The sequence below is a fragment of the Staurois parvus genome, unplaced genomic scaffold (genome assembly GCF_062004578.1).
Source record: "Staurois parvus isolate SC_StPar_1 unplaced genomic scaffold, SC_StPar_1.0 ptg000354l, whole genome shotgun sequence".
Lineage (NCBI taxonomy): Eukaryota > Metazoa > Chordata > Amphibia > Anura > Ranidae > Staurois > Staurois parvus.
Genome location: NW_028318150.1, coordinates 7,623,714 through 7,636,142, shown reverse-complemented (window position 1 = coordinate 7,636,142; position 12,429 = coordinate 7,623,714). Strand labels below are relative to the sequence as shown.

The window sequence follows — 12,429 nt, the reverse complement described above, 5'->3', positions numbered from 1 at the left end:
AGCTGATGCTACATACAGTTTATACAGCGCTCAAAGCACCTGCATCAATTAGTAAAGGAAATAGTTCTATTGGGCCACCTTGGCCCAGACAAGCTATTTAAAGTGAAAAGTAAGCCTGGAGTCCACCTTTAAGTGCCATTAAGGGTCGGATGTTGGCCTTGCTTTTCCAAAGGACTCTTGCTTCTTATTCCTTGGTAAGGCACTTGTCATGGGGTCAAGTTCCACATAATCGGCTCCCATTTGATCCCATGGGACCTTAATTTTCTGTTGTCTTTTTAGCAAAATGCTCTTTGTGAACCCATCAGGGGTATTCTTTTGTTGTTTACATGCAAGGTTGTCTTTTGCTAACCACTATTTAGGCTGGTATAGTCTTAAAGCCGACAGCAATCTCCTGTAAAAGCGTCTTTCTTGGTCTTCCTTTGGGATAGGTTTTTGCTAAGGTCTTGGTCCTCTTTCCTAAGGTAGTTTCTTCCTGTTTACCTGAACCCAGGATATCCTTTTTTATCCCAACCCAAAGCATCCTTCGGAAATGTTTTTTTTCCATTTCTGCATGTGGTCAGTGTTGTTCTAGTATATTTGGAATCATTGTAAGGAACAGGCTTTCCATTTCCACGATTTCTTGGTGCATTTCTCAGGCCTCTGGCATGAAGAGCAAGGTTTCTCATTTCAAGGCTCATTCTACCAGTCAGTACTTCCTGCGCAATTCAGCAACAAGTTTTAACTGTTCTCATTTGTAAGGCTGCCACCTGGTCCTCTGTTCCCAAGTTTCCTAAATTATACCTGGTAGATGTTCTTGCCTTTGCAGATGCCAGTTTTGGTCATAATGTCCTGCAGGTGGTTCTGTGGGGGTGTTTACTTTGTTCTGTTTTTGGGTTTGGGCTTGTTGTTGCTTTTGCATGTTCAGTGCATTAGGCCATCCCAAAGTTCACACCTAAGCTTTTTCCGCAGCGTTTTGCAGAAACGCACTACAGTCCATTTAACATGATTTCCTATGGGTCAGGGACTTTTGTAAACGCAAAGCGTTTTTGTTTCTAAAGACTTCAATGGAAACGTTGCAGAAAAGCATGTAGTGCGTTTCTGCCACGTATTTTTATGCGTGTTTGATGCGTTTTGTGTTTTAAATCTGCCTAGCAACAAGAAAACGGCAAAATGTCAAAAACGCATGTGCAAAAACGCAAAACACACTGCAGAAACGGATCATACCCAAATTGCATAGGTGTGAACCTAGCCCAGTGTTTCTCAACTCCAGTCCTCATGGACCCCCAACAGGTCATGTTTTCAGGATTTCCATTATTTTGCACAGGTGATTTGATCAGTTTCACTGCCTTAGTAATTACCACAGCTGTTTCATCTGAGGGAAATCCTGAAAACATGACCTGTTGGGGGTCCATGAGGACTGGAGTTGAGAAACACTGACCTAGCCTTAGTCATCCCTGTCACACTGCATAGCCAGACGAGGAGAGGAGAGGTGCTATTTTATTCCAAGAAAAAAGCCAATGCGTTTTTGGGGATCAGAATGGGCCTCCTTTATCAGGGTTTAATCTATTAAAATACCAAAAAATATACCTATAGAAATGTGTAATAAAAATGCATATTTTTATGTATACGTCTATTATTCTTTTATATTCTATATTGTGGGGTTTTTTTTATATTTAGCCTCACCCGCCAAAATGCATATGATTTTGTTTCTTGTATCAAACTCTTCAGAATCTATCTTGCAGTGTGGCACTTTTATCTTTCTTTTGACCCTTCAACATTGCAGCTCCATTTCAGCTTTTCGGCTTACGGTGTCACCTGCTGGATAACTGCACAGTTAAGCAGCATGGATGCTGATTCTCTGTTGAATGAGCAAGGGGAAATTTTAGAAATGGCATGGGAAGCTGCTGGAAATTGCAAACAATCTGTAGTTCTGTAAATGCCATGGTGATGTTTATTCTTGAATCTTTATAGATAGTCGATCAAGAAGAAGAATGGATTGAAAAGAATCCAGTATGTGATCTTGACTAATATCACCAATTTTAATTTGCTATAGGGCAATTTTGGTGAAGTTTACAAGGGAACCCTAAAAGATAAAACGCCAGTCGCTGTGAAAACGTGCAAGGAAGATCTTCCTCAGGAGCTAAAAATAAAATTCTTATCTGAAGCCAGGTGAGTTGAGTTTAGTTTTATATTTAAAAAAAAAAAAAAAAAAGACTGTGGACTCGCTTACAATGTACAGCCATATACTGTGTTTAACCAATATTAAGCAGCAGTCTGACCATCTTAATTGGTTACTGTGTCTTTCAGTAGGGACTGAATTACCGTATTTATCGCTCCATAAGACGCACCTGACCATAAGACGCACCTAGGTTTTAGAGGGGAAAAACAAGAAAAAAAAAAATATTCTGAACCAATGGACTGCAGACACAGTACAGGGGATGACCAGAGACTGCGGACACAGTACAGGGGATGACCAGAGACTGCGGACACAGTACAGGAGATATCCAGAGACTGCGGACACAGTACAGGAGATGACCAGAGACTGCGGACACAGTACAGGAGATGACCAGAGACTGCGGACACAGTACAGGGGATGACCAGAGACTGCGGACACAGTACAGGGGATGACCAGAGACTGCGGACACAGTACAGGAGATGACCAGAGACTGCGGACACAGTACAGGAGATGACCAGTGACTGCGGACACAGTACAGGGGATGACCAGAGACTGCGGACACAGTACAGGAGATGACCAGAGACTGCGGACACAGTACAGGAGATGACCAGAGACTGCGGACACAGTACAGGAGATGACCAGAGACTGCGGACACAGTACAGGAGATGACCAGAGACTGCGGACACAGTACAGGAGATGACCAGAGACTGCGGACACAGTACAGGAGATGACCAGAGACTGCGGACACAGTACAGGAGATGACCAGAGACTGCGGACACAGTACAGGAGATGACCAGAGACTGCGGACACAGTACAGGAGATGACCAGAGACTGCGGACACAGTACAGGAGATGACCAGAGACTGCGGACACAGTACAGGAGATGACCAGAGACTGCGGACACAGTACAGGAGATGACCAGAGACTGCGGACACAGTACAGGAGATGACCAGAGACTGCGGACACAGTACAGGAGATGACCAGAGACTGCGGACACAGTACAGGAGATGACCAGAGACTGCGGACACAGTACAGGAGATGACCAGAGACTGCGGACACAGTACAGGAGATGACCAGAGACTGCGGACACAGTACAGGAGATGACCAGAGACTGCGGACACAGTACAGGAGATGACCAGAGACTGCGGACACAGTACAGGAGATGACCAGAGACTGCGGACACAGTACAGGAGATGACCAGAGACTGCGGACACAGTACAGGAGATGACCAGAGACTGCGGACACAGTACAGGAGATGACCAGAGACTGCGGACACAGTACAGGAGATGACCAGAGACTGCGGACACAGTACAGGAGATGACCAGAGACTGCGGACACAGTACAGGGGATGACCAGAGACTGCAGACAGTACAGGGGATGACCAGAGACTGCAGACAGTGCAGGGAATGACCAGAGACTGCGGACATAGTACAGATGACCAGAGACTGCAGACAGTGCAGGGGATGACCAGAGACTGCTGACCTTTGGGGAGGGAGGGGGAGCGGGTACCTGAATTTGACAGGTACCCGCTCCTACTTTCGCGGAGTTGTCCTTCCTTCCCTCTTCCCGGGCCGGCTTCTGTGACAGCCGGGTGCCCACTGCGCATTTGCGAGAAGCGCTGCGCTTTGTGAATGGCCCGGCGCCTTCTGGGACCTTTCATGTGTCCCAGAAGACACCGGATCATTCACAAAGCGCAGCACATGCGCAGTGGGCACCCGGCTGTCACAGAAGCCAGCGCGGGAAGACTGTGCAGCGCTGGAGTGAGGAACAGATAAGGCCCTGCAGGAGAGAACAGCTGAGCGGCCGGCCCTGTATTCTGACATGGTGGTGGCAGAAATACCGGACCGGCCGCTTTATATTCGCTCTATAAGACGCACTGATATTTTTTCCCCCCTTTTTTTGGGGAAAAAAGTGCGTCTTATGGAGCGAAAAATACGGTAATACTGCGTTTTGTTGCATGTGCTGTAGACAAATTTGTAAGAATCTTTCATGATGTAACTAGGGCGAATATTAATGATGCTTAAAGATATTGGAGCTCTTGGAAACATGTTTAAGGGAAAATAATGATGCATCTCACACTCTCCTGCCGTCTCCACAAAGCAAGAAACTATATTAGTCATTTAACCTGAAAAATTCACCTCACTTGCAAGTAGCAGTGAACAGCAGCCAAAAAAATTAAAAATATATATAGTCCAGTTTATTTCTTTCTGTACATTAAATAACACCTTCCTGAAAACCTCTGTGTTTGAAAGTAATGTCATTTTCTTCTTAGGCTTTGTTTACACATGCAGCTGGGGCAAGGTAAAACTAAGCGGTTGAGGTATTAGTGTGCCACTTATACCTAAAACCTTTGGAGCCAAAATTGACTTCTGTGGAGACAGCGAACAAATGATTTCATTAGCAGCAGTAGAAAAGGTTCTGATAAGGAGCTGATAACTGGGACAGATTGAAGGCTATCCCCACCATTGACAACATGTTAAACCTCTATTTAGAGTGTAACATGTTGCTAAGCTCCCAAACCCTCACCCCTTGAGCGCACCCCCCCAAAAGAGGAGTTCCTCTCCCCCACAAACACTGTGACTTTTAAAATGGGCATAGCTGTGTGGTACTCTGTAAAGTTTTGTCCTATCAGCACATTCATCAATAATTGTATTTTCCTGTTGATCAGTAACTGAAAGCCTGCTTAGCGGTACAGACAGAGAGCTGTAGGAAGTGTCTGCAGGAGTCTGACACTACATCGGCAGTCCACTGATCATGGGTGCAATACCCTGCAGGCTCCTGTTGAAAATAAATTAATATTTTCTTTTTACCTGCAAAAACGTGCATTTATTTATTTATTTTTTTTAAAGGTTATCTTGCCTTTAAGTTTTTTTTATCTGTAGAATCATTTTGGAGCTGTAAACTCCCACAGCCAACTGATTTCTATTCAGATATCACACTGTCAGGAGGAACAGTATATGTGACAATTGCATCCTATTTATCTTGCCACCTGATTTTTAGGTTCTTTCAAATATGAATGGGAAAATGACCAACCAGATTGTTTAATGATCTAGTCCAGTGGTTTCCAACCTCAGTCCACAAGTACTCCCAACACATCATGTTTTGGAAATTTCTCTTCGATAGAAATAGCTGCTGGAAATACCTAGCCATTGACAATGATTTAGAGCACTTGTGAAAGGTTATGGAAATCCTGAAAATATGCACCATTGGGGGTACTTGAGGACTAAGGCTGGGAACCACTGCTCCTAATTAGTAAAACTCCAGAATTGCTTGTATGGTCTGGCCCTACTTCTCACCTTAGCATTCACCTTTAGATCTTTTAGGGCTGTGTTCACTATACTACCACTAGATTTGCTCTAGTGAAATAGATAAGGTTGTGCAAGCAAATTCATCATCCCTTAATGGTCCTGGCTTTGCCGCATCCCTTTGAGAAGTGGAGCTGCAGAGCATGCTGTATTGGCTAATCTCATTCTAAAATATATATATATTTTTTGTTTTGTTATTCTTACACAGGATACTGAAGCAATATGACCATGTCAATATTGTGAAACTCATTGGTGTGTGTACACAGCGACAACCAATATATATTGTCATGGAACTTGTGCCAGGTAAGTTGCATTCAAATGTGTATTTACTCGCTTTTGGTCTGTTAAATATACCAGTGAAAGCATTTAATGATGTCTTTTAGATAACTGCAAAAAAAATACCTGTAAGAAAGCCAGAGCTGTGCATTGAGAAGTTTTCTCCGTCACGATTACACTGTTCAACAAATTTTTATTTTTTGCCAGTTTTGGAAACAAAAGGATCCATTTCTTAATGAATTTCACATTCTGAGTTCAAATATAACAATGAAATTTGTCAATTGGCTCTAGTTTTTCTGTAAACGGAAAGTTTTCTACTATAGGCGTAATGACTACATAATGCACAATAATTATATAGATAGATGTCTTTCCACAAATATAAAGCAAGTGATATTGACTACATAACAAATCCTAAATGGCATAATATATTGCATAGGATTACCAATAAAAATTATAGCCATAAGCTAAGTTGAATCATTTTAATACTTAGGATTCTCACTAGTTTTGTCTTCAGTTTGTGTCGGTTTTGCTTCTCTTGGCTTTTCTCTTGTATTCGAGGAAAGGGCTATCTCTTACAACTGCACGTGACTACACGCTTCAGGTTCTTCCTCACTTGACTCAACCACGAAGGATTCTGGTGCTTAAGGAATTGGTAGCCCCTCTCCATGAGGAACTGGACGTATTGCCGATGGAATATTTGGATAGTGCACAGATAACTTTTTCTTCTTATTTAGCCCTTTTACAATTGGAGGCACCATACAAAAGTAACAATTACTAACATGATCTGTTGGCTCTCTCCAAATCATTGGCACAGCGAAAGGCATAGATGCATTTTTTCCATTCAACCATTGCTCCAGTGCTTTCCCACAAGAATTGCAGTATATATGTGGTGCCCAGCTCTTGTCCTGGTCTCCTATCTTGCAGCCAAAATACAAGTTGTAGGCTTTCTTAATCATTCCTGTTATCCTCCTTTTTTGTGAGATAAAAGTTATTTCACCGCAGATATAGCAGAAATTATCTGCTTTATTCACACAAGTTCGAGGCATTACTGAGTAGCCTATATAAGCATAAAACGAAATGTAAAGACGCTGTCGAACTACAATCAGCTACAGATACTGCAGCTTTTATGCAGTGAAGTGATGCAATTAAAGGCTAATATTGCATCATCTCAGTATACATGCAATTTTCTATTGGTCACCAGTATCAATTGCGCAATATGCAGCTGAAGTTGCATCATAATTTTGAATGGCTTACGTCATTAGATGGGTGAATATATCATGGAAACTAGAGCCAATCAACATTTTTTATGGTCATTTTCGTTTTCAGCACCCCAAAATTATGTAAGATTAGCTAATTTTATGCCCAAAATTTTTTACCTGTTGAACAGTGTATCAGCTCTGCCCAGCTCACTTCCTTTAATTACAGAACACGTACCCACTATGATTGAGTCTAGTTCAGCACAAGAAAACTGGGCAGGTCTGACAACTTGCAATTTCTGTCCAACAAAGGCACTGTTTGGCTACCCACAATTAGCTGAGTGTACGTCCGCTGGGATCATCGTTTATACTTCTGGATAAGCAGGGTTTGTAATGCTTAAATTTGGGAATTGCATTACCTTTCCAACCCACACTGCAAGGGTTAAATGCTTGTTTAATTTAGACGTGCATAGATAAGATGTAATACTTACCTTATACCTGGTTCCAGCTGGCCTCCTTTATTCATGCGACCAGTCAAGCACTCTGAGGTGCTGTCAGCTGCAGTTGCATCGCCACTTGCCTCCGCTACATACAATGCAAAGTTACTAGGTCAGTATTGTTCACAAAGGTGCAGAGTAACCACCAACAGACAGGAGCTTCAGACAAAAGAACAGCGCTGGGGCTTGCCAGGCCAAGGTATAAAGTACTACAGCTTATCTGTGTGACCCACATGTGCTTCGGCCAAAGACACAGTCTTGCCAATCATTCAAACAGATCTTTGAATGAATAAACTGCAAGTCCCGTCTGCCTCCACAAACTCATAGTTAACTGACACGTCCTGCAGCTGAGTAACTGTCTGCCTGTATGGAGTTACAGGCAGAGAGCTGTCAAGGGTGTCTATAGGAGTCTGACATACAACCCGCCATCTATTGATGTTTTGCAGGCTCCTTGGTTTAAAAAAACACAAAACATATTTTTTTACCTGCAAAATCATGTACAATTATTTAATTGCAAAAGGTGAACGTAGACTGTAATTTGTATACACAGAATACTTCATTGGTTCTACCTGCAAAAAATTGGTGTAGTGCATTTTTCTTAAAGCTGAACCCTAGGAGTTTATACACTTAATAAAATGTTCAGGATTACTGAGGCTTGAACCCAATGAGGTGCCTGCCACCTCATGAACTTATCCATTTAATTTTTTATTTTTAGTGAGCCCTAAGAGTATAGCTATCACTGAACTTATGGTGCTTTGACACTGGGTGTTCTGGCCTCAGCTCCTGCAGCTGCAGAGTCATATGCATACACTCTGCCTGCTTCTGCCCAATCACAGAGCACTCATTGACAAAATACAAATCCTTCTGTGAATGGACAGCAGAGATAGGAAGGGCAAGCAGAGCTATTGTTATATGAGAAGGCAGTGATTCTCCTGTCAGAGCGTTGGGAGCTTTGTGATAGCTGTACTCCTGGTACTCAGTAAAACTCTCATATGTAAATTAAAGATGAGTCCACAAGGTGGCATGCACTTAGTTGTACTTAACCAATACTAAGCTAGACAATTTTAGAAATTAGAATTCAGTATTATTCACTGTGAATTAATTTTTGAATTTCATTTATACTTTAAATGTAACCTTGTTTGGCAGTGCATCTTAAACTCAGCAGAACCTTTTTAAGTGAAAAGTATTTGGGCATTTCTTCAAACTGCTGTTACAATGCAGCAGTCAAGTGTGCTTTTAGTCTAAGGTTTCATTTAGTGCCTAACATCCCACAACAGACGAGGATGGAATAGTTAGAACTGCCCAGTTATACAGACATCTAACACATATTAATCCTGCAAAACGAGACTTATTTCCTTTAATTTGTCTCTTACTGGGCTTTAGAACTTGATGGCAGATTACATAGCGGTAATAATGTTGCACTGTGCATTGCCCCTGAGATGATACGCTACATTACAGTGATGTTGTTATCCCCTTTAGAGTTTTCTCTGAAAATGTTGTTTATGAAATAGTTCTTGTAGGAATTTTGAAACAAAGAGTTGAAGATGACAGTTGCTGTGTTTTTCCATTATTTTTCTTCATAGACTACTTTCTTTTAGCATTTTCATGCTCAAGTTCAAATTTTTTTTTTAAATGCGATACTCTTAGGAGTGAGAGGTTTAATATTACCATTTTGCAGTGATTGAATTCCAATGAGAAATGGATGGAGGTTACTTAAAGAATATGTAGATCCAACATTTCATATTTCTGATATGCGCCTGCTGTACCTTGTACTGTTATCTTTGTATTGCTTCCTTTATGTTAAATCCCTGGTGTTCCTGCCAGTCCCACTGCTTTTCTATTAAATGATACTAAACACACACTGTTTAATTTACATTATCCATTCTCTTTATGTTAATTATAGCATTTTAGTTCTAAAAAAAAACCAAAAATCTGCAGTTGTGCTCAAAAGTTTAAATACCCTGGCAGAAATCATGAAATTTTGGCATTAATATTGAAAATATGACTGATCATGCCAAAAACTGTCTTTAATTTAAAGTGGAATTCCAGTCAAAATTGATAATGGTTTTACTGCTCAGCTGCGTTTTGACAGCTGTCAGGCACTTCCTGAAACCGTTCTCAGTCTGTGTGAGATATCCAGCAGATGTTTGAATAAACCCGCTCCTGTTCTTTCCATCTGGAATCATGTGGAGTTCAGGTATAGTGTTCATTGTAGACTGAGCTGAGCTCACACTACAAGATAAAACTGTGTGGTTTTCTGGTTGCTGTGCGTTACACTCACACTACACGGTGGAATTTCTGCTTGCTGTGCGTTACACTCGCACTACACGGTGGAATTGTGGAGTTTCTGGTTGCTGTGCGTTACATTCACACTACACGGTGGAATTGTGGAGTTTCTGGTTGCTGTGTGTTACACTCGCACTACACGGTGGAATTGTGGAGTTTCTGCTTGCTGTGCGCTACACTCACACTACAAAGTGGAATAGTGGCGTTTTTGCTTGCTGTATGTTACACTCACACTACAAAGTGGACCCCATAGCACTTCTGGCTATACTGACAGTTCCCCCTGCATCCAGTTCCCTTCTTTTGTGGTAATCTTGATTCAAAACCTTGCACAGCTATATTATACATGTGCACTGGACCTCCCAGCCCTCCCATGTTAATTTTTCTTTATTTCTTAATTTTCTCATTCATGAGAGAGCACTCGCCAAGGAACCACTCCTTCCATCCTGTATATGCCCATTGACAACACATAAACAGTGTCACTTCTGGAAGTTATGTCACTAGCCTTCAGTAAAAACACCCACTGGCTGATTTTTTTTTTTTATTTTGAGACATACAACTGAACTTAGTTAAATTCTGTCCTGCAATCAATAATGTAAGCTATTAGGCTTTCCCTCCACTTTCAGGTAGTGATCATATGAAGCCAGTCCTTATCACATAGTTTTTAATTCATAACAGAAACCACCCAAATGGTCCTGATCAAAAGTATACATACTCTGGAATGTTTTGCCTTGGTACAGATACACAAAGTGACACACACAGGTTAAAATAGCAATTAAAGGTTCATTTTCCACATCTCTGACTTTTTAAATTGCAGTTCGCATCTGGGTATAAATAGTCAATGAGTTTGTTAGCTCTCATGTGGATGCACTGAGCAGGCTAGCTACTGAGCCATGGGGAACAGAAGAGAACTGTCAAAAGACCAATATAACAAGGTAGTGGAACTTTATAAAGATGGAAAAGAATGTAAAAAGGTATCCAAAGCCATTGAATATGCCAGTCAGTACTGTTCAATCCCTTATTAGGAAGTGGAAATTTTGGGGATCTCTTGATACCAATCCAAGGTCAGGTAGACCAAGAAAGATTGCAGCCACAACTGCCAGAAGAATTGTTTGAGATACAAAGAAAAAAGCACAGGTAACCTCAGGAGAAATACAGGATGCTCTGGAAAGGGATGGTGTGATTGTTTCAAAGAGCGCAATACGATGATACTTGAACAAAAATTAGCCTCATGGTCAAGTTGCCAAAAAGAAGCCTTTACGGCACCAATGCCACAAAAAAAGGCCGGTTATAACATGCCCGACAACACCTTGACACGCCTCATGGCTTCTGGCACACTGTAATCTGGAGTGACAAGACCAAAATAGAGCTTTATGGTCACAATCATAAGCGATATGTTTGTAGAGGAGTCGACAGTGACAAAAATACCATCCTTACCGTGAAGCATGGTGGCATGGTAAAGTTATCTTAAGAGTGTGAGAACTCTAAAGGCACAGGTTATCTTGTGAAAATTGATTGCAAGATGAATGCAGCATGTTATCAGAAAATCCTGGCAATTTGCATTCTTCATGGACTTTCCAGCACGACAGGGACCCTATGCACAAGGTCAAGTTGACCCTCCAGTGGCTACAGCAGAAAAAGGTGAAAAGTCTCCTGACCTTAACCACTTACCCTCCAGAGGATTTACCCCCCTTCCTAACCAGGCCTTTTTATGCGATACGGCGCTGCATTACTTTACTTCTTTTTTTCCCCCACAAATAGAGCTTTCTTTCGGAGAGATTTCACCTGTGTGTTTTTTGTCTTTTGTGCTAAAAACAAAAAAACCAACAATTTTTGAAAAAAAAAAACCCTATATTTTTAACTTTTTGCTATTATTAAACACGTCCAGTAAAAAATGTAAAAATTAAATTTCATCATAATTTAGGTCAAAATGTATTCTGCTACATGTCTTTGCTAAAAAAAAAATAAATCTCAATATGTGTAACTTAATTGGTTTACATGAAAGTTATAGCGTTTACAAATGGTATACTGGAATTTTAAATTTTTTTTAAATGACTTATAGCGGGACTGCGGCGGGCATTCTTGCACTGCGGGAACTGACTTGGTGTCACTGACATCCCCAGCGACACCTATACAGTGATCAGTGCTAATAAAAAGCACTGACACTGTACTAATGGCCTCATAGACAACTATTTGTGGCCTCATAGACCGCTATTACAAAAGGCTACATACTGTCATTGATGCTAATGTGGGCAATGCACAATATTAAGAACTAAGGTTATGAAGACTTTTGAATGGGTCATTTCATTTATTTACTTGCTGCCATATTTTGTTTTATGTTTGTGCCATTGTGTTATGACCTACAGTTGAATATGCATCCCATAAGAAATAAAAGAAATATGTTTTGCCTGCTCACTGATGTTTTCTTTAAAACTGGTACCTACGGTATATTGCTAATTCTCCAATGGTATGCAAATCTTTTGAGCACAGCTGTAAATCTTTTTTTTCCTAATTGATACACAGCTGTCACATAACCAAGCTCTTTCCCAGCCTGTCTGTAGGGAAACAGTGGCAGCAGGAGCTTCTAATCTTCTGGTACTGGTCACATGTTAAAAAAAAAACAAAAAAAAAAACAAGCCTTTGGAATACAGAGTTAAAATTAAATATCAATAAACGGTTTTAAATTGTCATACAAATATATATATATTTCAAATGAAA

At 41.0% G+C, this 12,429-nt stretch overlaps 1 protein-coding gene across 1 annotated transcript in view; it reads left to right on the top strand.

Moving 5' to 3' along the window:
* The window catches only part of LOC149456626 (tyrosine-protein kinase Fer-like), a gene marked incomplete at its 5' end in the record, with an annotated part of 188,293 nt that overhangs the window by 48,851 nt on the left and 127,013 nt on the right, over positions 1–12,429 (top strand). The window contains 2 exons of the mRNA XM_089684752.1: positions 2,033–2,148; positions 5,668–5,762. Coding sequence (XP_089540878.1) covers positions 2,033–2,148; positions 5,668–5,762 — 211 coding nt within the window. The remainder of the gene's footprint in view (positions 1–2,032; positions 2,149–5,667; positions 5,763–12,429) is intronic.